Here is a 27,500-nt window from a genome sequence, read left to right on the forward strand (position 1 = left end):
TTAGTGATCTGTTCTGATTCTTAGTGATGTGTTCTGATTCTTAGTGATGCGTTCTGATTCTTAGTGATGTGTTCTGATTCTTAGTGATGCGTTCTGATTCTTAGTGATGCGTTCTGATTCTTAGTGATGCGTTCTGATACTTAGTGATGAGTTCTGATTCTTAGTGATGCGTTCTGATTCTTAGTGATGCGTTCTGATTCTTAGTGATGCGTTCTGATTCTTAGTGATGCGTTCTGATTCTTAGTGATCTGTTCTGATCCTTAGTGATGCGTTCTGATTCTTAGTGATCTGTTCTGATCCTTAGTGATGAGTTCTGATTCTTAGTGATGAGTTCTGATTCTTAGTGATGTGTTCTGATTCTTAGTGATGCGTTCTGATTCTTAGTGATCTGTTCTGATTCTTAGTGATGCGTTCTGATCCTTAGTGATGCGTTCTGATTCTTAGTGATCTGTTCTGATTCTTAGTGATGTGTTCTGATCCTTAGTGATGCGTTCTGATTCTTAGTGATCTGTTCTGATCCTTAGTGATGCGTTCTGATTCTTAGTGATCTGTTCTGATTCTTAGTGATGTGTTCTGATTCTTAGTGATGCGTTCTGATTCTTAGTGATCTGTTCTGATTCTTAGTGATCTGTTCTGATTCTTAGTGATGCGTTCTGATTCTTAGTGATGCGTTCTGATACTTAGTGATGCGTTCTGATCCTTAGTGATGCGTTCTGATTCTTAGTGATCTGTTCTGATTCTTAGTGATGCGTTCTGATTCTTAGTGATGAGTTCTGATTCTTAGTGATGTGTTCTGATTCTTAGTGATGCGTTCTGATTCTTAGTGATGTGTTCTGATTCTTAGTGATGTGTTCTGATTCTTAGTGATGTGTTCTGATTCTTAGTGATGTGTTCTGATTCTTAGTGATGTGTTCTGATCCTTAGTGATGCGTTCTGATTCTTAGTGATGCGTTCTGATCCTTAGTGATGCGTTCTGATTCTTAGTGATGCGTTCTGATTCTTAGTGATGCGTTCTGATCCTTAGTGATATGTTCTGATTCTTAGTGATGCGAGCCCTCCTCCCATGTCTTCTAGCTCAGGAGCTGCCACTGGTATACACAGGAGGTACGAGTGTACTGTATATTCATACATATATAATAGGCGATATATACAGTATATACACAGGAGGTACGTGTGTATATTAAATTCATACATATACTGTATAATAGGCGATACATACAGTATATACACAGGAGGTACGTGTTTATATTAGGGCTGTCAATCGATTAAAATATTTAATCGCGATTAATCGCATGATTTCCATAGGTAACTCACGATTAATCGCAAATTAATCGCATTTTTTTAATCTGTTCTAAATCTACCTTAAACCGAGGTAGGCTACTTTAAACCTGAGAGCTTTGTGCAAAGATGCACTGTTGTATTAATATGGGTAGCTATCATTCGTATGGGTAAGTATTTGGCCATTGGTAATATTGTTATTATTGCTACTAGTTACTGGGAATACACATCTCTCAGGCTGCACTGTGTGAAGTGAATTGGTGCGATCCTCTACATCTCTCCAGCCACAGACAGGAGAAGCTGCGTGCATGCTCTCTCCCCCCTCTCTCTTTCTCTCTCGGTATCTCTCTCTCTCGCGTTCCCGTTCTCTGTCGGTCCCTCTCTCACTGCCTGTCTGTCCATCTCGCTCGCTTTCTCTGCCTCTCTCGCTCCCTCTCTGTCTCCCCCCCTCCCCCCCCGTTCTCCTCTGTCTGTCTCTCACTCTCTCTGCCACGGTGAGACAAGACAGACGGGGAGAGCTGACGCGCTCCCTCTCTCTCTCACCCAAAATGCAGGACATCTTTCTCAATTTGAAGCTGAACTTGCCAATATACCCATTTTATTCCTCCTTTTCTGCTCACGGAGCTTTCTTTCTGCTTGCTATCAACGTTACTGCTTCCTGATTTCCAAAACTACGGCGCGGACCAAGGCTCAAACATCACAGAACGTGCATGCGTTAATCGCGCGTTAAAAAAATTAGTGGCGTTAATAGGACCGATAGTTAATGCGCGATTAACGCGTTAACGCTGACAGCCCTAGTTTATATATAAATTGCAGTCAGCATAAAGTAAATTCAGTATTTTTGTTGGTCTATCATGATGTCAGCCGTGCCAGCTTCTACAGATTGGGCTGTCTCCGACGTCAGCAGGCTTTAAAAATAGAGAGAGTTTGCGTGGCTCAGGGAACACAGCAGTGAGGTGGCTGTAGAAGCACAAACTCCATGCTGGCCCACAGGCTGTGTGCTGCCTCAGTACTGACCCACTTTGCTTCTTCAAAACTCAATGCGTTTGTTTGCAGAAGCCACAACACATGCTTACATTACAGCATCTTCTTCTGCCACCATTTTGTCTGATCTTGAGACTGGTCTTCCTTTGACTAAACAAACAAACTCAATTGACTTTTCACAGACATACAATGCCTTTAATTGGACCATTGATTATTCCCTGCACCTGGAGTATTGTGCACACAATATGTAGAGTAGCACACTGTGACCTGTGTGCTATAGGCTCACATAAGGGCACTCACTGTGGCCTGGGTGCTATAGGCTCACATAAGGGCACTCACTGTGGCCTGGGTGCTATAGGCTCGGCGCTGCATGCTACTGTGCAGCGCAAACAGGCCATCCTCTATTAAACTTTCATTGGTTTCCTCCTGACTGCCTGTGTGAGTGTGGAAGTCCGCCTTCATCCATCAGAAAAGATGTTAAATATAGAGCGAGGCCGACTGGAATAGAGAGAGCAAGAGAGGGGGAGGGAGGGGGAGAGAGAGCGGGGGGAGGGGAGAGAGAGAGAGGGAGAGAGAGAGGCAGAGAGAGAGAGAGAGAGAGAGGGAGAGATGGAAAAGAGGTTTTGGACAACTAAATGTGGTGTTTTGAAACTAATCTCAGACTGCAGCCTCTGCCTCCTTACAACTGAATCCTCTCCTAGCTGTGTGTGTGTGTGTGCGTGTGCGTGTGTGTGTGTGTGTGTGTGTGTGTGTGTGCGTGCGTGTGTGTGTGTGTGCGTGTGTGTGTGTGTGTGTGTGTGTGCGTGCGTGCGTGTGTGCGGGTTAGGTATCGGTACTCAATACATTTAAGGCAGCAGTTCTTTCTTGTCTGACTCATGGCCCATTTGAAAATCTAAATGCCCACATCGGATCGCAAACGGTACGAAGCCAAATAATCAGAACACGTTTTTTTTTTTTTTTTATGATAAAAGGAGCTGTCCATCAGCACCGCACACAGCCCAGGAACTAAAAGTGAGGGGCTGTCTGCAATAGGCGAATTCATCAATAATCAATTACTAATTAAATAATGGTATCATTCAACAGTGGAGAACTGCATTTCATACATAATACCATAATACGACTGGAATGTTTTGCGAAATGATTTGCTGGTCCACTTGCAATATCTTCGCAGGCCAGCAGGGCCCAGGTTGGGAATGACTGACCGAAACAACCCAGTGCCAAGTAGTATTGAAACGTCTCCAGTTAAAAACGATACCCAATTCCATCATTTTTGTACAGATCTCGATTTTTATTTTTTCATTTTCTCACTATTTGTACGCTTTCGCTCGCAGCCAATCACTGCAAGCGTTCTTCGATTTAACGCGACCTGTGAGTGGCACTATACCACAGCGGCTCAAACGCATACAGTGTGTGGTGGTGAAGTTGAGCGGCGGTGTTTCAAAAAAATGTTTCAAAAGTGTGGCAAAAATAAAGTATGGAATGAAGTACTGGCATTGGAACTGGCACGGTGATTTCTTTTTTTTAAACGAGACCAAGCCCTACTCCTCACTAATAACCTGCACTGCTCCTCCCTCCCTTGTGGTCGTATCGAATCGTGAAACCCATATCGCGTATCGAATCGACGCGTATCGTAACACATCCCTTCCTCGTGTTAAAAGCCAGGTTTTTTCCTGGGCGGGGTAACGTACGTAGTACAGCATTTCTGTCCATCCCTCCATGGTGATGCACTGGAAGACGGTGAGGACGGCAAATAGGATGTTGTCAAACTGGGTGATGCCGTAGTTTGGTCCCAGCCAGCCGCCTTTACACTGCGTTCCGTTTGGACACAACCGAGACGGCAGCTCTACACCACAAGGCTGCTGGTCCAGTGGCTCTCCTGCTCAGACAGAGAGAGAGAGAGAGAGGGAGAGAGAGGGGGGCAGGGGGAGAGAGAGGGGGGGGAGGGAGAGAGAAGGGGGGAGGGAGAGAGAGGGGGGGGAGGGGGAGAGAGAGAGAGGCAGATCAGATCGAGAAAGAGTTCAGTTCTGTTTTGTTTTTGTTTTGACTGAGCAGATGAGAGATCAATACAACAGAAGCACAATGAGGGAAAGCAGTTAATGAATAAAACTGAATGAAGTGGTTCCAGCCACAAGGTTGCAAAAAATAACAAGACAAGATAACAAGAAACACAATCAATCAATCAATCAATCAATCAATCAATCAATCAATCAATCAATCAATCAATCAATCAATCAATCAATCAACATAAAGATTATAAAAAGTCTTCATGATAAAAAAATAAGCTTTGAGAAGAGATTTAAAAGATAGCAGGTTGGTTAAAGCTGCTGTAAGCAATATTCTTGTTGTTGAAATGTTTTATATAGCTCTATATTCTGACAGCGATCACTGAGTGTTTGGTCAGTATCACGGGTCAGTACCATGGGTCTCCCGGTCCCTCTGCTTTGTGGTTAACAGCAGAGACATTTCCTGGTATCCCATCCCACTTTATCCAATCAGGAGAGAGAAGGCGGTTCTCATCCCCACATAGTCAAACACTGAAGCTTTGGGTTGGTGTTCGGGACCGGAGCGTCAGTACTTGGGAATGAGAATCGCGTTGACTCAATTCTTCCTCCAGAATCGCTTACAGCATCTTTAACACGATGGCCCGTACTTCCTTGCGTCCAGCTGCCTCACCTGTGTTGTCATCGATACAGGTCATGTGGAACTTGCCCATGTAGAACTCCAGGCCGATGATGGCGAACATGAGGATGGCCACGAACAGCAGCAGGCCGATCTGCAGCAGGGGGATCATAGCCTTCATGATGGACTTGAGCACCACCTGCAGGCCTGGAGGGAACACACAGTGCAACACAACATGGCTTAGGGGAGGCTAATGCCGCATTTCGACCGCTGCTACCGGGGTGCATGCTCCCTAGTCCGATACCTCACGAGTCCGACACCTCACGAGTCCGAAAAAAGAGGCATTGGACAGGGGATCATGTCTATGTTCCCCGGCTTCTATGTTCCCCGGGTTCTATATTCCCCGTTTTTCACTAACCCTAAACCTAACCTCCCCCAGACCCTAACCCAAAACCTAACCTCTCCCACCCCCACGCCTAAACCTAACCTCCCCCAGACCCTAACCCAAAACCTAACCTCTCCCACCCCCACGCCTAAACCTAACCTCCCCCAGACCCTAACCCAAAACCATGAGGTGTCGTCGGACTCGTGAGGTATCGGACTAGGGAGCAGTCCCCGCTACCGGCTCGTCTCGCCTAGTCCCGACTTGCCTTTTTTGGTTTGCCACTGGGCAAGCGGTACTTTTCTAGTACCACCTTCGTCGAGGTTGCAAGTGGGCTAAGCGGGGCTGAGTGAGGTTGTTCAGTCTTGCGCACACATTATGCTAACGTTAGCTACCAGGTGAGCTTACCCTCTTGTGTGTATTCCACAAACTCTCCAGTTTTCTTCTGAAATAAAATGGGTCTCCTTGCTTAGCCTTCACAGACGGCCGGCCATTTTCCGTTGTTTTTGAGAGACATGACAGGCCGAGCCGTACGGCAGGCTGGGCAGAGCTCCTGGCCTTAACACGAGCCTCCTGATTGTTAAGCCATTGCGCCAAAGTTGCTGCAGCAATCAGCAACAACATAGAGCAACTTTGGCTTATAATTAGCTAATGATATTAGCTAATTGCGCACAGTCACACACACACACACACACACACACACACACACACACACACACACACACACACACACACACACACACAGAGCAGCACTCACTGGGAATTCCAGACACCAGTTTGAGGGGTCGCAGCACTCTGACGGCTCGCAGTGTCCTCAGGTCAAACTGAGATCCCACCGATGACAAAATACTGCAGAGAGAGGAGGGAGAGAGAGAGACAGAAAGAGAGAGACAGAGAGAGAGAGACACATACACACACACACAGAGGTGGGGGGGTGGTGGAGTGAGGAGGAGGAGAGAAAACAGAAATATCAGTATAACAGGGCATCTTAATGAAAACCTGTAACCGAACCAGATGATGTGGTTACAGGTTTTCATTAAGAGGCACACACAGCTATAGGATACTGTTATCATGGGCGCCTAACTTTGTGTAACTATTCACCTTATGTAGCCACGCCCATTTGACCCGGTTGTATATCATCTAACTCTGAATTAACTAATAATTTAGCCAATTGTATGTAACATACCAAATAAAAGCAAACGGCAATGTCTAAGAATGCAACGCCATGTAACTGGCTCGTTAAGTCTCGCATTCCAGGGAATTATGTTAACATCTGTGGGTCTTATTGACGTAAGTGTCTCGCGCTGCGCTCGGAGGAGAGAAAACCATCTGAAGCTTTCTTTGTTGGAGTCCAGGTATGTTTTACAAGAAAGTGCTCGTCATTGTCGACGATAACGTTATCTGACCTGGCTAACAGTGGATACTCCGCTTGCTGGCTGTGTACCGAGCTCAAAGTAGTAGGCTAGGTTCTTTGTTTTACCCCCTGCACTGTCCGCTACAAAAACAACTGTCTTCTTCTGACGCTCTTTTGTATTTCGCGCCGTGACCGCCCGAAGTGTTAACACGACCCGGAAGAATTTCCCCCCCCCCCCGCGTCTGAACATAGCTAAGGTGAATAGGAGGGCAAAATCTGAAAGATTTATTTTTAATACACAATTTCCTGCAACTTTATATACATACATAACTTGGCACAAAAAGTTCGGAAATTTGTGTTTGGTCGAACATTTCTCTGTTGTTACAATGCTAATTGGCAATGTATTGTATACTGTTGGAAAGCCTGTGTATTTCTCTGTTAAATGGCGCCCCGTTTGTAAGGAACATGCATTTGGGATGAACAGCACAGCTGAGTATACGTGGGTTGTGCCCATGTAAAATGTGCCAAATCTTCTCTGCCACTACTGCACAGTGTATTCTTCTCCTGTTGGTATTGCTTCTTGTTTGTTGGATTGGATGATTGAACTCTCGATCAGTAACAAGGAAGAAACAAGACATATTGACAATTTGACAATTTATTAATTTAACAAACAGTCGGGATCCTCAGCGTGTGGAAGAAGCATAAGCAGCCACAACAACCTGGCACTTCCTCCTCATGCATGGTCACCAGCACCAGCGACAAAGTCCATCATGTTACTCGCCTGGGTCCAGATCTTTGAATCAGCCCACTCCACCGAGTGGACTGCTTACGAGTTTCAGTCTGATATCAGCTAACATTAACGTGCATGTCCACACATTATTTCCTCCATCTAGCAATAGCTTGTCTTACCCAATTACGTCAAATGCAAAGCTAATGGCATGAAAGCAAAGATAAATGGTTACACAACTCCCCCTTTTCCTCTTGAACTTTATGACATCACAGTATTCACCTTATTCACCACGCCCACTTTTCTCTCTTCCGTGTTCGACGCAACGTATTTGTTCTTCCGGTTCAACGCTAGTTGGCGGCCATTTTCAAAATAAGACGTCAGTATGAATGAAGTTTGGCAACATTCACAATTAAGCGACACTGCGGCCAACTTCAGTTACATGTTCATAAAGTTACTGCTGCGAGGAGCCGATGGCTGTACCCGGTCGGCATTTAAACGTTAGTTACAAAAGTGTTTTCTCACTGCCAGTATCAGGTTTGACCATTGACAGATAGCTAGTCCGACTGTCAGCAAAGACAGCGCTCCCGCTCCTCGCTGCTCGTTAAGGATTTCCAATAGGCGTTATTCTGATAAACTGGTCACATATATGTCACGTTCTCACCCGACAAATATTAAAACTTTAAAACAGTTTGTTTGTTTTTAGCTTGAAAACAGCTTTTTGGCAAGTCTAAATGACTGCGGTAGGCGTACTCTACTTCCGTGTTTAAAAACGGAAAGACGATTACGAAATGACGTCATGCAGAAGCGTCCTTGTAAAGCGTTTTTGGAGCTGCCAGCGTCTTTCTGCAATTCATTCTCTATGTAAGGACGCGCTAGACGCGCTCCTCTTTTAATGAACGCACCTGGCGTTTCAGCGCTGGTGGCGTCTGTTGTTTTTGGAGGAGCGCTGTGGACGTTTTAAAGCTGAAAAAAGTTGAACATTAGAGGAAAAGCGCGCTGCTCGTCATTTTCACTCTTCCTACCTTTTCCCCTCCCGCGGGATCCTCCAACCTCCGCTGCTGCCAGAATTGGCAATAATCTGGCTTTCATGTTGACAGTGAACAACATCAAACAAACAAAACCAGCTGGCTACCGTCCTTGTGGTCGTTGTGTTCTGATCTGTACTGCGCTCTCAACATGATTTTCATATGGGGGGGGGGGGGGGGGGGGGGAGATGCAGGTAGAAACAGCAGAGTTTTTCTGTTGAGAATAAACAGAGCAGCCCTGACTCTATTCTTACTGTACCAGCATCACCTGGTCCATTTCAGGAGCTTGCTGCTGAAAGGTTTGCCGTTGTGATATTTGCGCATATCCAAAAACCTGATAGGAGTTTTTCATATTAAAAGTAGGCTTCGTTAGGCCAGAGTCATACAGAGTTAAGAGTTGCGTCATCTCCATTCTCTCCAATGGACCCGTTTTTTTCTCTCTCTCTCTCTGTAGTCCGCCATCAGACACACATCACCCACCCAGCACTCTGTAGTCCGCCATCAGACACACATCACCCACCCAGCACTCTGTAGTCCACCATCAGACACACATCACCCACCCAGCACTCTGTAGTCTGCCATCAGACACACATCACCCACCCAGCACTCTGTAGTCCGCCATCAGACACACATGAAGAGAAATAAGAAGTAGATGCAGTCATTGTTTAATTAAATTTAATCACAACCACAATGCAAAGCTGATCTTAGTGGTGTTTTGAATGTACAAGTCCCAAAGAGCCTGAAGTCACCGCCACCAATCAGACATGATGTAACACTAATCTGCAGTCACCTCCGCCAATCAGACATGATGTAACACTAGTCTGCAGTCACCTCCGCCAATCAGACATGATGTAACACTAATCTGCAGTCACCTCCGCCAATCAGACATGATGTAACACTAGTCTGCAGTCAGTGCCACCAATCAGACATGATGTAACACTAGTCTGCAGTCAGTGCCACCAATCAGACATGAAACACTAGTCTGCACAGTCAGTTCCACCCATCAGACATATTGTAATAATACTAGTCTGCAGTCAGCTCCACCAATCAGACATGATGTGATACTAGTCTGCAGTCAGCTCCACCAATCAAACATGATGTAACAATACTAGTCTGCAGTCAGTTCCACCAATCAGACATGATGTAACACTAGTCTGCAGTCAGCTCCACCAATCAAACATGATGTTATACTAGTCTGCAGTCACCTCCACCAATCAGACATGATGTAATAATGATGTCCTGGCGGTCCTGCCAGTGAAACTCCTCAGTATCAGGTGAAAAGAAGCTGCACGTCTACCGGAGGAAGCATGTGCTAGTCTACGGCTCTCCCCAGATTGGCAGAGGGGCTGGAGCAACGACCGGCACAGCAGGGGCAATTGGCCAAGTACAATTGGGGAGAAAATAGGAGAAAAACCGAGGGAGAAAAGAGTGATGTAACACTAGTCTGCACTGGCTCCATCAATCAGCTCCACCCATCAGAAGTGATGTCACACTAGTTTGAGAGTAGAAAGTTCCACCAATCACAATAATGCACCACTAGCTTGTAGTCAGCAACACCAATCAGAAGTCATGTTTCAACACAAGTGTCACTCCTGGCTCAGCTTGGCACAAAACACAAATGCAGGAAACCCAGTGAACTGTGGGGTGCTGCCAAACTGTGAAGCATGACTATTAATTTACACTGATACATTCAATCAATCAATCAATCTATCAATCTATCTATATATCTATCTACCTACCTACCTACGGTATCTCTCTCTCTATCTATCTATCTATCTATCTATCTATCTATCTATCTATCTATCTATCTATCTAATTATCTATCTATCTAATCTATAAAAGGGAGCAAGTGTGCAATCCCGCTCTCTCTGTTCTCTGTTTCAATGTTTGTCCCACTGATGATGTCATAGGCATTGTGATATCACTGATGATGTCATAGGCATTGTGACATCATCAGTGATGTCATAAGAGCAATTGTGATGTCATCAGTGATGCGAAGTTGTGATATCATCAGTGATGTCATAAGAGCAGGTCATCAGTGACGTCATAAGACTGATGAGGTCATCAGTGATGTCATAATACATTATGATACGTTAAATACTGTAAACTGTGAAGCATTACTTTATTCATTTGAGACACTGATACATTAAATACTGTAAAACTGACAGATTGATTATGTCACTAATTCACGATATTATTCAAGTATTGTTTGCAAAAGCGTATGTTGGATCTGCAATATTCCTCTTCTCCATCAAGACTTGGCTTCAAAGGCACGCCTCCTGCCCTGACAGGTGTGTGTGTGTGTGTGTGTGTGTGTGTGTGTGTGTGTGTGTGCGTGTGTGCGTGCGCGCGTTGAAAAATTCCATCCTCTGTCACGTACGGGGGCGGAAGACAGGGGCTGTCCGGGGGGAGGGGATGTTCTGAGGGGGCGGAGAGAAAGAGAGAGAGAGGGCAAGAGAAAGAGAGAGAGAGAGAGAGGGCAAGAGAAAGAGAGAGAGAGAGGGGGGGGGGACACATGTAGCCTGGTAAAGCAGCCGGTCACGTGAACTCAAATTCATTTTGTTCTACCGGACCGTCTGGCCTCCAGCCCTGGGAGGGTGTTTTCAGCCATTACAAATGCTCTAGCCAATCAGCGACCCGCCTCGTAGTTGACATTGTAACCGGCCAATCACGAATGCCACTGGCAAAACAGTAATGGCTGCCTCCGTGGCTGTCCGCCTCGAGCAGTACCGTCAATGTTCATCCAGTTTAAACAGCCATAAAGTGCAGTTATTTTCTCAATCACAACAATTAAGCAAGTACAGGATTTCTCGGCGGGGCAGCCTCATGATCCAGCCGGTCCCCTGGAGCTGCCATGAGTAGTGACATCATCAGTGATGTATGACATCACAATGGAAACAGGGTAAAGTAAAGGTAAAGGTAAAGTCCCAACGATTGTCACACACCTGAGTGTATGAAATTTGTTCTCCGCATTTGACCCATCCCCTGGGGGAGCGGTGAGCGGCAGCAGCGCCGCGCTCGGGAATCACATGGTGATTAATCACAACCTCCCAGTCTCAGGGCGGACACTCAAACCACAAGGCCACTGAGCTGGTGGGACCGATGACATCACGATGGGAGCACAAATGACATTGTCAGATGTGACATCAGAGAGTCGATGATGTCATAATCGTTTAATCGTTATGACATCACCGGTGATGTCGTCATAGGTGCCACCAGCCCCTATATGAGGAGCCACATGACATCTAGGCCACGACAGAGAGCTCTCGATCTCGTCCACGTCAAGAAGACCAAGGTCAAACAACTTCCACTCCATTGACGACTCTCCAGGAGGCGTTTGCCGGCAGGACCATTCAGTGGCTAAGCGGGGTCGGTGACGGGCACGGGCACGCCTGAGACAATGCATGCTAGAAACAACAAACACGTGGACTCGCCCAACGACCACGTAGGCGAGTGGCCGATCATCCGGGATCCCGCGGAGGAGCCGGGGCTCTCTATCTATGCCACAAATCCTCATCCAGGAAGCCGTGGAGAAGATACCGACCTCTTCTCCCCAACAATAATTATGCAGTTATGGTGAGCAAGAAAATGAGGATGAACACGGCCTGAACACCACATTGCTAAAGCCAGTGTTTGCTTTGCATCTGGTGGACGGGAAAGCAACATGAAAACACATTGGAAATGCGTTGGCAGTACACCAAGCTACACGCTCAAAGGACTTGGTGCAGTTACTTCATGCTGCTAGGCACAGCATAAGCTATGAGTCCGTGTTGAGGACAGATACTACACTAGCAAATGAGGCTCTGAAGCCATACTTTGACAATGGCATTTAGTGGAAAGCAAGGATGGATCCCTGGATACATCATGTATGCAAATGACAAAATAGACATAAATGAGGAGACGCTTGATGGGAAAAGGATCTTTCATGCCTCCCCAACTGCAGCTTTCAGATGAAGTGAGCCTCAAAGTCAGACAGTCTCCGTTTGAGCTCAAGGATGCTAAGATGGAATCCCAGAAGCCCCCTCCAAAATGTCTTGGGCAAGTTACACCAAAAGTCTATGATCAATCAAAGAACCAGGATCTTGCCTGGTTTCGGTGCAGACTGCAGAACTCAGAAGATCAAGTAGTTCCATGTTGGAGTGGCTTCAACCACCTTATGTCAAAAACAGCATCTGAAATGATGCCCGTCTAAAATTAGTTTGAGAATATTCTCTTGGGTGGTTTTCATGTGCAGATAAACTTTTCAGCCTCTTGCAGATAAAAAAGTGATCAAAAGAGATATCCAAAGATTCCTGTTAAAAAATGTCAAAATGTCAACAAAATGAAACAATAATTTTGAACCTGGTTTTATGCAATGTTCATTTCTGTCCTTGAAATGTATGCAAATTAGCGCATATTTAAGTAGAAATTGCCTCACCAGAAAAAAGAAATCAACATGACAACCACCCTAGGACTTCTTCTATGGGTCCCTTCTAAGCAAAAAAAAAGAAAACGTCAGTCAACATGTTAGCAAAAGTCATATCGGATGTACTATTCTGAATTGGCCCCCTGACTATTTAGGAGACAGATTGGAATTCACTGGTAAGTTAAAACCCGTTGCTTCCCACCACTCACCACACCAGTCACCACACCACCAGTCACCACACCACCAGTCACCACACCACCAGTCACCACACCACCAGTCATCACACCAGTCACCACACCACCAGTCACCACACCACCAGTCACCACACCACCAGTCACCACACCACCAGTCACCACACCACCAGTCATCACACCACCAGTCACCACACCACCAGTCACCACACCACCAGTCACCACACCACCAGTCACCACACCACCAGTCACCACACCACCAGTCACCACACCACCAGTCACCACACCACCAGTCATCACACCAGTCACCACACCACCAGTCACCACACCACCAGTCACCACACCACCAGTCACCACACCACCAGTCACCACACCACCAGTCACCACACCACCAGTCATCACACCACCAGTCACCACACCACCAGTCACCACACCACCAGTCACCACACCACCAGTCACCACACCACCAGTCACCACACCACCAGTCATCACACCACCAGTCACCACACCACCAGTCACCACACCACCAGTCACCACACCACCAGTCACCACACCACCAGTCATCACACCAGTCACCACACCACCAGTCACCACACCACCAGTCACCACACCACCAGTCACCACACCAGTCACCACACCACCAGTCACCACACCACCAGTCACCACACCACCAGTCACCAGACCAGTCACCACACCACCAGTCACCACACCACCAGTCACCACACCAGTCACCACACCACCAGTCACCACACCACCAGTCATCACACCACCAGTCACCACACCACCAGTCACCACACCACCAGTCACCACACCACCAGTCACCACACCACCAGTCACCACACCGACACCGACACCAGAATGTCATTTGGGCCATTTAGGTGAATCTTAAGGCGTCTAATTTAGAGGTGATGGGGCACTCCTCTCTGTTATGCTGACAAGCATGGTGTATTTTTAGTCTTCATGTAACTCCATGTAGCAAGTGGGCTAAAAAGATTGGTAAAAAAAAGGTGGGTAAACTGAGGTGATGTGGGTACAGTAGATAGAGAGAGAGAGAGAGAGGGAGAGACAGAGAGAGAGAGAGAGAGAGAGAGAGGATAGTCCTTCCTTTAATCAGATATTCCAAACTGTCCTCACTCCCAACTCGTCAATAAAACCGGGGTTTGATTCCCACATTTGAACAGTAAGCCAAGTTGTTTTAGTTGACCGGTCGCCCTGACCTCTGACCTCTGTGGTCGTGAAGTCCTTCCAGAGCCTTGTTTTGTCCTACCTCAAATCCATGGCGGACCCACTCCTGGACCCCCTGCAGTTCACCTACAGAACCAACAGGTCTGTAGACGATGACATAAACATGACCCACTACATCGTTTCGCACCTGGACACTGCAGGAACCTACGCCAGGATCCTGTTTGTGGACTTAGCTCGGCCTCTCCCTCATCCCTCCGTCTCTCCATCCTTCCCTCCCTCCATCCCTCAGATCTCTCTCCCTCCCTCTCTCCCTCCCTCATCCCTCCCTCTCTCCATCCTTCCCTCCCTCCATCCCTCAGATCTCTCTCCCTCAGATCTCTCTCCCTCCCTCATCCCTCCCTCTCTCCATCCTTCCCTCCCTCCATCCACCCCTCTCTCCATCCCTCAGATCTCTCTCCCTTCTCCCTCCCTCAGATCTCTCTCTCCCTCCCTCTCTCTCTCCCTCCCTCTCTTCCTCCATCCCTCAGATCTCTCTCTCTCCCTCCCTCAGATCTCTCTCTCCCTCCCTCTCTCTCTCCCTCCCTCTCTTCCTCCATCCCTCAGATCTCTCTCTCTCCATCCCTCAGATCTCTCTCTCCCTCCCTCTCTCCCTCCATCCCTCAGATCTCTCTCCCTCCATCCCTCAGAACTGTCCCCCCCCCCCTCTCTCTCTCCCTCCCTCCCTCATATCTCTCTCCCTCTCTCCCTCCTCCCCCTCTCTCTCTCTCTCTCTCCCTCCCTCCCTCCCTCCAGTTTGGTTGCTAATTCCAGTAAGAGGTCATTTATGAACAGCTCCAGTATGGGCAGGCAGGCAGGCCCCTCATTCCCTCAATGGCTTTTTAACTGCCTGCCACGGCCCAGAACACAGCAACCCCAAAACACCTGACCTCAGCAGGAAAACTGCAAACAACCCGAGGCCCGGGGAACATACTACAGGACAGATAGATAGATGCACAATTATGATCTATGATTATCGCATTGTACATTTTACACTTTCTACATGGTTCTCACGCACCTAACCAAATCTGTACAGGTACATGTGTGTACAGGTACACATTCTATTATTCAGTTTTATTCTATTGATTCTATTTTGTAATAATACTATTTTGGAATCCTGGCCTTTTCACACCTTCTTTTTTCCGTTTACATGACCTCTTACCCACTCCCACCCTTCCCAAACTGTCAAATCTGCCCATCAGGATCATTAGCGTTTCAGATGGCGTTTCTCTTTCAGACAGAGGAAGGGTAACATTGCGTGCGACTGGGTAGTGCAGCAGCGGTAGATTCCCTGCCTACCAACACGAGGGTCGCAGGTTCGAGCTCGCGTGTTGCCTCTGGCTTGGTCTGGTGTCCATACAGCCACAATTGGCCGTGTCTGGGGTTGGGAAGTTGGATTAGGGGTATATGTGTCCTGGTTGCTGCACTAGTGCCCCCTCTGGTTGGTCGGGGCACCTGTTTTTTTTTCCCTCGCTGTCAGGTGAAAGGAAGCGGCTGGGAGAAAAAGTGGGAAAAGCTTTAAAAAAAAATGAATTTAGGTGTGACGACAGTGAGAAGTGAGCCTGTGATAGACGGTGATAGACAGATGGTTCATCCAATCACCTGCCAGGTATTTCTGCCAGATTTCTTTCTGAAATATTGAGTTTAAATTCTGTCCTGTTCTGCCCCCCTCTCTCTCTCTCTCTCTCTCTCTCTGTCACTCTCTCAGTTTTATTTTCGTCCCATTTCAATGCCTCTGTTCCTCTCATATGAGGGTGAACCCAGAGCTTCAGGATTCATCCGTGCGAGACGGCAACCATCCTTTCCGATTCTGCCAGACACCCCAACCAAACCTCCAGGATGCGGTCACCCCTGGCAACGGCTGAGCCGGCCCGCACCACCACACTGCGGCCAGCAGAGGGAGCAGCGAGGGAGAACGGGGAGGGAAGGAGGGTGAGATGGATGGATAGGAGACATAGTGTGTAAAGGGAGAATGGGGCAAATCAAAAGAAATGGAAGGAAACAAAGAACTCAAGGGACAATTGGAAATAACAACTTATTCTTACTCTTATTATTATCATCATCATCATAACCTCTGTGTCTTTACAACAATGCCGAGATATAACAAAATATGGAAAAACAAGACTAGAACGGACTAGATGGACCCGCACTGCTGCAGCACCCGGAACGGGTTGTACAAGAATCACCTCAGGGGCTGACTGACTAGTCTCTCGAGCCAGTCTGTCTCTTCCACCACAATACTCGAATGCTCCTGAGACAGTCTGTACTTTAGCTCCTGAGACAGTCTGTACTTTAGCCCGTTCAAATTTCGCCTGTGGAAGTTGTCATCTTCCAAAGGAAAAAGAACAACGTTTTCGATGGTATTCGACCAATCACGACCAAAACTGAGGCAGGTGATTGGAGAAATGAGCAGATATGCCCGCCTTCAGCGGATACCTTATGTGTTTTAACCAACTTCCTCCTCTGTGAAGTACAGTGTTGGGGGTCGTTACTCAAAAAAGTAATATATTACACATACTTAAAAAAAAAGAGAAGTAATGCCTTACTTTACTTAATCACTCCCTGGAGCAAGTCATTCCTTACACTACTCGTTATATTACTTTTGCGTTACTCCTCAACATCGCCATGGGATGCAATTGTCATGTAATTGCCAGATAACAACATTCAACCTTACACATGCCCATATATCAGCATAAATCCCTGTCCTAATAAGGAGGATATTTATATTATATATATATATATATATATATATATATATATATATATATATATATATATATATATATATATATAATATAAATATATATATATATATATATAATAAGAGGATATTATTTGATTCTGAAAGACGGCACGATTCTACTGTAGAAACAAACTGGCAACATTTCCTCTGACGATGCAACAAGCCTGTTTAACTCTGCTGTTCACGTTACCCGCTGCTTCAGGTCGACAGCATGGGTCTCTGGGTCTTTAGCTGCTGCTAGCTTTGTGTTGTTAGCATGTTGGCTTTCCAGGTGCTTGGAGAGATTTGATGTCGTGTTCACAGCGGTGGATACATTGCTTCTGGCCTGGGCAAAGTTTGTACTTTACCAAAGCAAAGTGCATGTGCATGTGCTGCCATTTTACCATTATCTGCCTCGCTCATATGAAAGGTGGGTGATACAATGGATCGGCCGGAGGAACGACTCTGATTGGCCTGAACCCATGGGCGAAGTTTGCGTTGGTTCAGGGCATGCACTGCACCCCCTAGTGGCCGTAGCTAAAATGCACAGCGATTTAAATATCTATTTAATTATAGCACAGAAGTAATATTTTATTCATTGTAATGCCTTGCTCTAGATAAAGGGTAGAATAATTGTGTGACTGTGATTATTTTCAATGTTTATTATCAAACAATATTATTCTGGTCTAATTATTGTGCTTGCAGATAGGCAAGCACAATCTTAGAATCTCTCATACTTCTTTATTATTTATTTCTTTCTTTATTCTGTTTTCTTCTGGTCAAAAGTTTGGTTCGCCATTTCTCCTACAGTTTTCACACTACACAGACATGGGAGACATCAAAACGTGCGGCTCATTGAGGAATCGTGTGCATTTGGATTGCTAAGGGTTTCGTTCGCCGGTTTTCGCGATATTGGCGTTAACGTACGATTTTTTTCCCCATTCACTTGAATGGGGTTTCGAAATCGTTGGCATTAAATTAGCTCTAGCTCAGACACCGTATGACCTGCTATTACCAAACTTTGTAGGTAGGTTTACAGAGTCACCTTTTACTATGTGCGCGAAAATTACACTATTTGACCAGATGGTGGCGCTATAACAGCCGTCCTTACGTTTTGGTCCATAACTTTTGAACCGTAGGGGCTACATTCAAAATTCTTTTTTCCCTGGATTCCTTGGGTTATTCCGCATCTGCTGATATAGGCCCCGCCCATTTCCGTCTAACTAGATTTTCCGCCATTTTGAATTTTGTCGAAAAGCGTTTTTTCGCTATTTCTCCTTCAAATTTTGCCCGATCTTCACCAAACCACATCACAGAGCGTGTGTGGACTGTCCCGCACAAAACTTATTTTGCGTATTTTTGAAATTCTGCACCGTTGCCATATAATCGACCTCCAAAGTTCTGTGGGTGGGGCCTATTTCACAAAGATCGTCCGATGCTAACCAAACTTGGTACAGGTGTGGACGGATGTACTCTGCGCCTATAGGACAAATATTTTGTCATTTCGCCTCTAGGGGGCGCTATAGCAGCATTCCTTACGTTTTGGTCCATAACTTTTGAACCGTAAGGGCTACATTCGAAATTCTTTTTTCCCTGGATTCCTTGGGTCATTCCGCATCTGCTGATATAGGCCCCGCCCATTTCCGTCTAACTAGATATTCCGCCATTTTGAATTTTGTCGAAAAGCGTTTTTTTGCTATTTCTCCTTCAAATTTTGCCCGATCTTCACCAAACCACATCACAGAGCGTGTGTGGACTGTCCCGCACAAAACTTATTTTGCGTATTTTTGAAATTCCGCACCGTTGCGATATAATCGACTTCCAAAGTTCTGTGGGTGGGGCCTATTTCACAAAGATCGTCCGATGCTAACCAAACTTGGTACAGGTGTGGACGGATGTACTCTGAGCCTATAGGACAAATATTGTGTCATTTCGCCTCTAGGGGGCGCTATAGCAGCATTCAGTACCTGTAACACCATAGCATCCAGTTAATACACCCTTGCAACGGCCTAAACACGTCCTAGCTACACATTGCCGATTGGGGCTGTATTGATACTGGATGGGAGGGCGGGGTCTAAGGCAGGGGCGGTGCAAGGGGGGCGGAGCGTCACGCGGGAGCAAGCACAATCAAATTTGCTTCAGCAAATTTAGCCCGTTCTAGTTTCCATTACTGTGGTAATGGCAGCCAGACAGGCAATTACAACGCTGTACATTTAAACGTAGGCTAAACACTGCTCAGTGCTCGAGCACGCATAGCTCTCTCCTTTTAGCAACTTTCTCACTTGTTTGGCCTATACACGCTTTACAGATCTGCTAGTTAATTCGGCTACTTAACATCAGTTTGCTCCTCTCTCTCCACGTCCGAGTCCATGTGGACTCCAGAAACTATAAACAGAACTAGCCTACTATGATACTATACTGGGAGTATTATGCCTAGGAAGGGCACGCGCTTATTCAGCTCATGTACGTCACGGAATTGACCTATAGGAGAATCGTCTTATCATTTTGCGCACAACGAGACCTTGAAACCCGCTCTCATTGGGCATATTAGTCGGGATATGACAATGTACCTGCTGCTATCCTAATGATTAATTTTCCTCTCAATTTAAAGTTCAAACTTAGCCTATGCCTGAACCAACAAAGTGTCACTCCTCATGCCTAAACCTAACCAATCGTCACTCCTCCCCGTCCCTTCAGGGAGCAATTTGTTTTAAGAAGACTGACTGACTGACTCTCCATAGATAGTTCCTACATGACACTGCGACTAGCAGCAGCTAGCAGCTAACTAGCGGCTAGTGGGAGTAGTTTGGTTGAAAGAAAACAGTACATGAAACTGCTCAGAACAAGTATTGTGGATTGTCTTGAGTAACTGGGTCATGATTTCTGGAAAGCGACATTGCTGTTGAGTTTCTTTTCTTTCTTTCTTTCTTTCTTTCTTTCTTTCTTTCTTTCTTTCTTTCTTTCTTTCTTTCTTTCTTTCTTTTTCTTTTCTTTTTCAGCGCTTTGAACATCACAAGCCGAGTGCCATCCAGTTCCATTGTATTGGAGAGAAGGCAGACATCTCTAGGGCCGATAACACAAAACAATCTAGATGGATAAATAGCACTAGGGATGAAAAATATGTATTTTGGATTTTGTGTGAGCTGTCCCTTTAAACTATACAAAAGATGACTAGGAGGTGCTAGAAAATAAGAGTGGAGAGGGGGAGAATACCTGCCATGTGAAAAAACAACCCTCCCTTCAACCACAACAACAACAACCACAACAACCCTCCCTTCAACCACAACAACCCTCCCTTCAACCACAACAACCCTCCCTTCAACCACAACAACCTTCCCTTCAACGATGGGGATTCAACCTTGTTAGATAAAAAAAATGGGGTGAGAGATATAAATCCCAGAAGAAATAAAAAATAAGAAATGGAGCGCTGCAGAGTGCAGACATTCCTTGAGAGAGAGAGAGAGAGAGAGAGAGAGACTGAGAGAGAGAGAGACAGACTGAGAGAGAGAGAGACAGACTGAGAGAGAGAGAGAGAGAGAGACAGACTGAGAGAGAGAGAGACAGACTGAGAGAGAGAGAGAGAGAGAGAGAGAGAGACAGACTGAGAGAGAGAGAGACAGACTGAGAGAGAGAGAGAGAGAGAGAGAGAGAGAGAGAGAGAGAGAGAGAGACAGACTGAGAGAGAGAGAGAGAGAGAGAGAGACAGCGAGGCAGACTGAGAGAGAGTGATGGCCCTGTGTGTCACAAGTGTGAGATTCAGCTGCTATGGAGAGAGACCCGAGGGAAGGAGAGAGAGAGAGAGAGAGAGATTTATATCCAGAGGGAGGAGGTGTTTGGACAGTGATGACAGGGACTCTCACTGCTGGGAAACACCTTACAATCAACCTACAACACGCAAGCACACACACACACACATACACGCACACACACACACGCGCACACACACACACACACACACACACACACACACACACACACACACACACACACACACACACACATACACGCACAGGTATTACCTCTATAGCAGTTTGCCTACAGTGTGCTCGCCTCGGTCTTTTATGTGCCATGTAGCGTGTTTATTACGTCTTGGATATTTTCACATCTAAGCAAACTTGACTCCACAGTCAAGAAGGTGATGTGTAGCACCCACCTGAGTGATGTGTAGCACCCACCTGGGTGATGTGTAGCACCCACCTGAGTGATGTGTAGCACCCACCTGAGTGATGTGTGTAGCACCCACCTGAGTGATGTGTAGCACCCACCTGAGTGATGTGTAGCACCCACCTGAGTGATGTGTAGCACCCACCTGAGTGATGTGTAGCACCCACCTGAGTGATGTGTAGCACCCACCTGAGTGATGTGTAGCACCCACCTGAGTGATGTGTAGCACCCACCTGAGTGATGTGTGTAGCACCCACCTGAGTGATGTGTAGCACCCACCTGAGTGATGTGTAGCACCCACCTGAGTGATGTGTAGCACCCACCTGAGTGATGTGTAGCACCCACCTGAGTGATGTGTAGCACCCACCTGAGAGAGTGATGTGTAGCACCCACCTGAGTGATGTGTAGCACCCACCTGAGTGATGTGTAGCACCCACCTGAGTGATGTGTAGCACCCACCTGAGTGATGTGTAGCACCCACCTGAGTGATGTGTAGCACCCACCTGAGTGATGTGTAGCACCCACCTGAGTGATGTGTAACACCCACCTGAGTGATGTGTAGCACCCACCTGAGTGATGTGTAACACCCACCTGAGTGATGTGTAGCACCCACCTGAGTGATGTGTGTAGCACCCACCTGAGTGATGTGTAGCACCCACCTGAGTGATGTGTGTAGCACCCACCTGAGTGATGTGTGTAGCACCCACCTGAGTGATGTGTGTAGCACCCACCTGAGTGATGTGTGTAGCACCCACCTGAGTGATGTGTAGCACCCACCTGAGTGATGTGTAGCACCCACCTGAGTGATGTGTAGCACCCACCTGAGTGATGTGTAGCACCCACCTGAGTGATGTGTAGCACCCACCTGAGTGATGTGTAGCACCCACCTGAGTGATGTGTAGCACCCACCTGAGTGATGTGTAACACCCACCTGAGTGATGTGTAGCACCCACCTGAGTGATGTGTAACACCCACCTGAGTGATGTGTAGCACCCACCTGAGTGATGTGTGTAGCACCCACCTGAGTGATGTGTAGCACCCACCTGAGTGATGTGTGTAGCACCCACCTGAGTGATGTGTGTAGCACCCACCTGAGTGATGTGTAGCACCCACCTGGGTGATGTGTAGCACCCACCTGAGTGATGTGTGTAGCACCCACCTGAGTGATGTGTAGCACCCACCTGAGTGATGTGTGTAGCACCCACCTGAGTGATGTGTGTAGCACCCACCTGAGTGATGTGTAGCACCCACCTGAGTGATGTGTAGCATCCACCTGGGTGATGTGTAGCACCCACCTGAGTGATGTGTAGCACCCACCTGAGTGATGTGTAGCACCCACATGAGTGATGTGTAGCACCCACCTGAGTGATGTGTAGCACCCACATGAGTGATGTGTAGCACCCACCTGGGTGATGTGTAGCACCCACCTGAGTGATGTGTAGCACCCACCTGAGTGATGTGTAGCACCCACCTGAGTGATGTGTAGCACCCACCTGAGTGATGTGTAGCACCCACATGAGTGATGTGTAGCACCCACATGAGTGATGTGTAGCACCCACCTGGGTGATGTGTAGCATCCACCTGAGTGATGTGTAGCACCCACCTGAGTGATGTGTAGCACCCACATGAGTGATGTGTAGCACCCACCTGGGTGATGTGTAGCATCCACCTGAGTGATGTGTAGCACCCACCTGAGTGATGTGTAGCACCCACCTGAGTGATGTGTAGCACCCACCTGAGTGATGTGTAGCACCCACCTGAGTGATGTGTAGCACCCACCTGAGTGATGTGTAGCACCCACCTGAGTGATGTGTAGCACCCACCTGAGTGATGTGTAGCACCCACCTGGGTGATGTGTAGCACCCACCTGGGTGATGTGTAGCACCCACCTGGGTGATGTGTAGCACCCACCTGAGTGATGTGTAGCACCCACCTGAGTGATGTGTAGCACCCACCTGAGTGATGTGTAGCACCCACCTGGGTGATGTGTAGCACCCACCTGAGTGATGTGTAGCACCCACCTGAGTGATGTGTAGCACCCACCTGAGTGATGTGTAGCACCCACCTGAGTGATGTGTAGCACCCACCTGAGTGATGTGTAGCACCCACCTGAGTGATGTGTAGCACCCACCTGAGTGATGTGTAGCACCCACCTGAGTGATGTGTAGCACCCACCTGGGTGATGTGTAGCACCCACCTGAGTGATGTGTAGCACCCACCTGGGTGATGTGTAGCACCCACCTGGGTGATGTGTAGCACCCACCTGAGTGATGTGTAGCATCCACCTGGGTGATGTGTAGCGAGCCACAGGGCAGGTTTCTAAACCATTTTTTCCAATATTACTTTTAATTTAGTCAAAACCTTTGATTCCTGGTTACAATCTTACCGGATTTGTTTATATTGCTTTTGTTAAAATTCTACTACAGATGTGTATATGCTGGCTACTACAGGTAGTTATAGTCCTGTTACAGCGCAACAACAACAACAACATGACGATGATGATGATAATGAAGATGTGGGAGGTCCCTGGACACCTTCACTTTGCTCGGTCTCTCCCCGTTCCCCCGCATCACCATGGCAACCGGCGATTCCTCTCCGCCGAGTCTCCACGGTTACCGACCTGCTCTCATTCACAAGCGTTGCCGGGGCAACGCAGCCCCGGCTCATTGATGGAATCTCGGCATCGCCGCGGCAACGCGGATGGGAAGAGGGTCTCCTCGCGATTGATTTTCAATCTCTCTCTCTCTCTCTCTCTCTCTCCCTTTCTCTCTCTCGCTCTCTCCCCATTTCTTTCTCTCTCTCCCTCTCTCTCTCTCAATCTCTCATTCTGATTCTTTCTCTCTCATTCTCTCTATATCTTTATCTCAACCCCCCTATCCTAGCCTCACCTCCCCCCCACACCTCTTTTTTTTTTTAGCAGTGGATCCTATACATGGGGCAAATATACATGTGCACGTGCACACACACACACACACACACACACACACACACACACACACACACACACACACACACACACACACACACACACACACACACACACACAGAGGTATGGTATGATCTACTGTAGGATCTAGTGACAGTGACTAATGCAGCAGAGACACAGGTAAGGTATGGATGACCCAATTTCACTGCTGCTGTTGATGTTGAACACAGCAAACACTGTCTTTTACAACATGTAAACGCACACACACACACACACACACACACACACACACAACACACACACACACACACACACACACCCACACACACACACACACACACCAAACGAACACACACCTGCACACACACAAACACAAACACCCACACACACACTCACCAACACAAGATCATACAGAAGAAGGCTGGTTCATGCAGTATTGACGAGTAAGCCGCATTAAGGGTATGTGTCCTGGTCGCTGCACTAGCGCCTCCTCTGGTCGGTCGGGGCACCTATTCGGGCGGAAGGGAACTGGTGGGAATAATGTGATCCTCCCACGTGCTCCCCACGTCCTGCCGGTGAAGCTCCACGCTGTCAGGTGAAAAGAAGCGGCTGGCAACTGCGCATGTGTCGGAGGAAGCATGGTGCTAGTCTACATACAGTAGGCTAGCATATAAACTACTGGAGTATGAACTTGGCTGTGATATACAGTAGGCTAGCATAGAAACTACTGGAGTATGAACTTGGCTGTGATATACAGTAGACTAGCATAGAAACTACTGGAGTATGAACTTGGCTGTGATATACAGTAGACTAGCATAGAAACTACTGGAGTATGAACTTGGTTGTGATATACAGTAGACTAGCATAGAAACTACTGGAGTATGAACTTGGCTGTGATATACAGTAGACTAGCATAGAAACTACTGGAGTATGAACTTGGCTGTGATATACAGTAGACTAGCATAGAAACTACTGGAGTATGAACTTGGCTGTGATATACAGTAGGCTAGCATAGAAACTACTGGAGTATGAACTTGGCTGTGATATACAGTAGACTAGCATAGAAACTACTGGAGTATGAACTTGGCTGTGATATACAGTAGACTAGCATAGAAACTACTGGAGTATGAACTTGGCTGTGATATACAGTAGACTAGCATAGAAACTACTGGCTGTGATATACAGTAGGCTAGCATAGAAACTACTGGCTGTGATATACAGTAGGCTAGCATAGAAACTACTGGCTGTGATATACAGTAGGCTAGCATAGAAACTACTGGCTGTGATATACAGTAGGCTAGCATAGAAACTACTGGCTGTGATATACAGTAGGCTAGCATAGAAACCACTGGCTGTGATATACAGTAGACTAGCATAGAAACCACTGGCTGTGATATACAGTAGACTAGCATAGAAACCACTGGCTGTGATATACAGTAGGCTAGCATAGAAACCACTGGCTGTGATATACAGTAGGCTAGCATATAAACTACTGGCTGTGATATACAGTAGACTAGCATAGAAACTACTGGCTGTGATATACAGTAGGCTAGCATAGAAACTACTGGCTGTGATATACAGTAGGCTAGCATAGAAACTACTGGCTGTGATATACAGTAGGCTAGCATAGAAACCACTGGCTGTGATATACAGTAGGCTAGCATAGAAACTACTGGCTGTGATATACAGTAGGCTAGCATAGAAACTACTGGTTGTGATATGCAGTAGGCTAGCATAGAAACTACTGGCTGTGATATACAGTAGGCTAGCATAGAAACTACTGGCTGTGATATACAGTAGGCTAGCATAGAAACTACTGGCTGTGATATACAGTAGGCTAGCATAGAAACTACTGGAGTATGAACTTGGCTGTGATATACAGTAGGCTAGCATATAAACTACTGGAGTATGAACTTGGCTGTGATATACAGTAGGCTAGCATAGAAACTACTGGAGTATGAAATTGGTTGTGATATACAGTAGACTAGCATAGAAACTACTGGAGTATGAACTTGGCTGTGATATACAGTAGACTAGCATAGAAACTACTGGCTGTGATATACAGTAGACTAGCATAGAAACTACTGGAGTATGAACTTGGCTGTGATATACAGTAGACTAGCATAGAAACTACTGGAGTATGAACTTGGCTGTGATATACAGTAGACTAGCATAGAAACTACTGGCTGTGATATACAGTAGACTAGCATAGAAACTACTGGAGTATGAACTTGGCTGTGATATACAGTAGACTAGCATAGAAACTACTGGCTGTGATATACAGTAGACTAGCATAGAAACTACTGGAGTATGAACTTGGCTGTGATATACAGTAGACTAGCATAGAAACTACTGGAGTATGAACTTGGCTGTGATATACAGTAGACTAGCATAGAAACTACTGGCTGTGATATACAGTAGACTAGCATAGAAACTACTGGAGTATGAACTTGGCTGTGATATACAGTAGACTAGCATAGAAACTACTGGCGTAGGAACTTGGCTGTGATATACAGTAGACTAGCATAGAAACTACTGGAGTATGAAATTGGTTGTGATATACAGTAGACTAGCATAGAAACTACTGGAGTATGAACTTGGCTGTGATATACAGTAGACTAGCATAGAAACTACTGGCTGTGATATACAGTAGACTAGCATAGAAACTACTGGAGTATGAACTTGGCTGTGATATACAGTAGACTAGCATAGAAACTACTGGAGTATGAACTTGGCTGTGATATACAGTAGACTAGCATAGAAACTACTGGAGTATGAAATTGGTTGTGATATACAGTAGACTAGCATAGAAACTACTGGAGTATGAACTTGGCTGTGATATACAGTAGACTAGCATAGAAACTACTGGCTGTGATATACAGTAGGCTAGCATAGAAACTACTGGCTGTGATATACAGTAGGCTAGCATAGAAACTACTGGCTGTGATATACAGTAGGCTAGCATAGAAACTACTGGTTGTGATATGCAGTAGGCTAGCATAGAAACTACTGGCTGTGATATACAGTAGGCTAGCATAGAAACTACTGGCTGTGATATACAGTAGGCTAGCATAGAAACTACTGGCTGTGATATACAGTAGGCTAGCATAGAAACTACTGGAGTATGAACTTGGTTGTGATATACAGTAGGCTAGCATAGAAACTACTGGCTGTGATATACAGTAGGCTAGCATAGAAACTACTGGCTGTGATATACAGTAGGCTAGCATAGAAACTACTGGCTGTGATATACAGTAGGCTAGCATATAAACTACTGGCTGTGATATACAGTAGGCTAGCATAGAAACTACTGGTTGTGATATGCAGTAGGCTAGCATAGAAACTACTGGCTGTGATATACAGTAGGCTAGCATAGAAACTACTGGCTGTGATATACAGTAGGCTAGCATATAAACTACTGGCTGTGATATACAGTAGGCTAGCATATAAACTACTGGAGTATGAACTTGGCTGTGATATACAGTAGGCTAGCATAGAA

General features: G+C 46.4%; 1 protein-coding gene across 1 annotated transcript in view; it reads right to left on the reverse strand.

The window, feature by feature from the left end:
• The window catches only part of cacna1ab (calcium channel, voltage-dependent, P/Q type, alpha 1A subunit, b), a gene marked incomplete at both ends in the record, with an annotated part of 374,254 nt that overhangs the window by 157,748 nt on the left and 189,006 nt on the right, over positions 1 to 27,500 (reverse strand). The window contains 3 exon segments of the mRNA XM_083635466.1: positions 3,951 to 4,138; positions 4,936 to 5,088; positions 6,021 to 6,112. Of these exon segments, the coding sequence (XP_083491592.1) occupies positions 3,951 to 4,138; positions 4,936 to 5,088; positions 6,021 to 6,112 (433 nt within the window).

The sequence above is a fragment of the Poromitra crassiceps genome (genome assembly GCF_964638095.1).
Source record: "Poromitra crassiceps genome assembly, chromosome: 4".
In the NCBI taxonomy this organism is placed as follows: Eukaryota; Metazoa; Chordata; class Actinopteri; order Beryciformes; family Melamphaidae; genus Poromitra; species Poromitra crassiceps.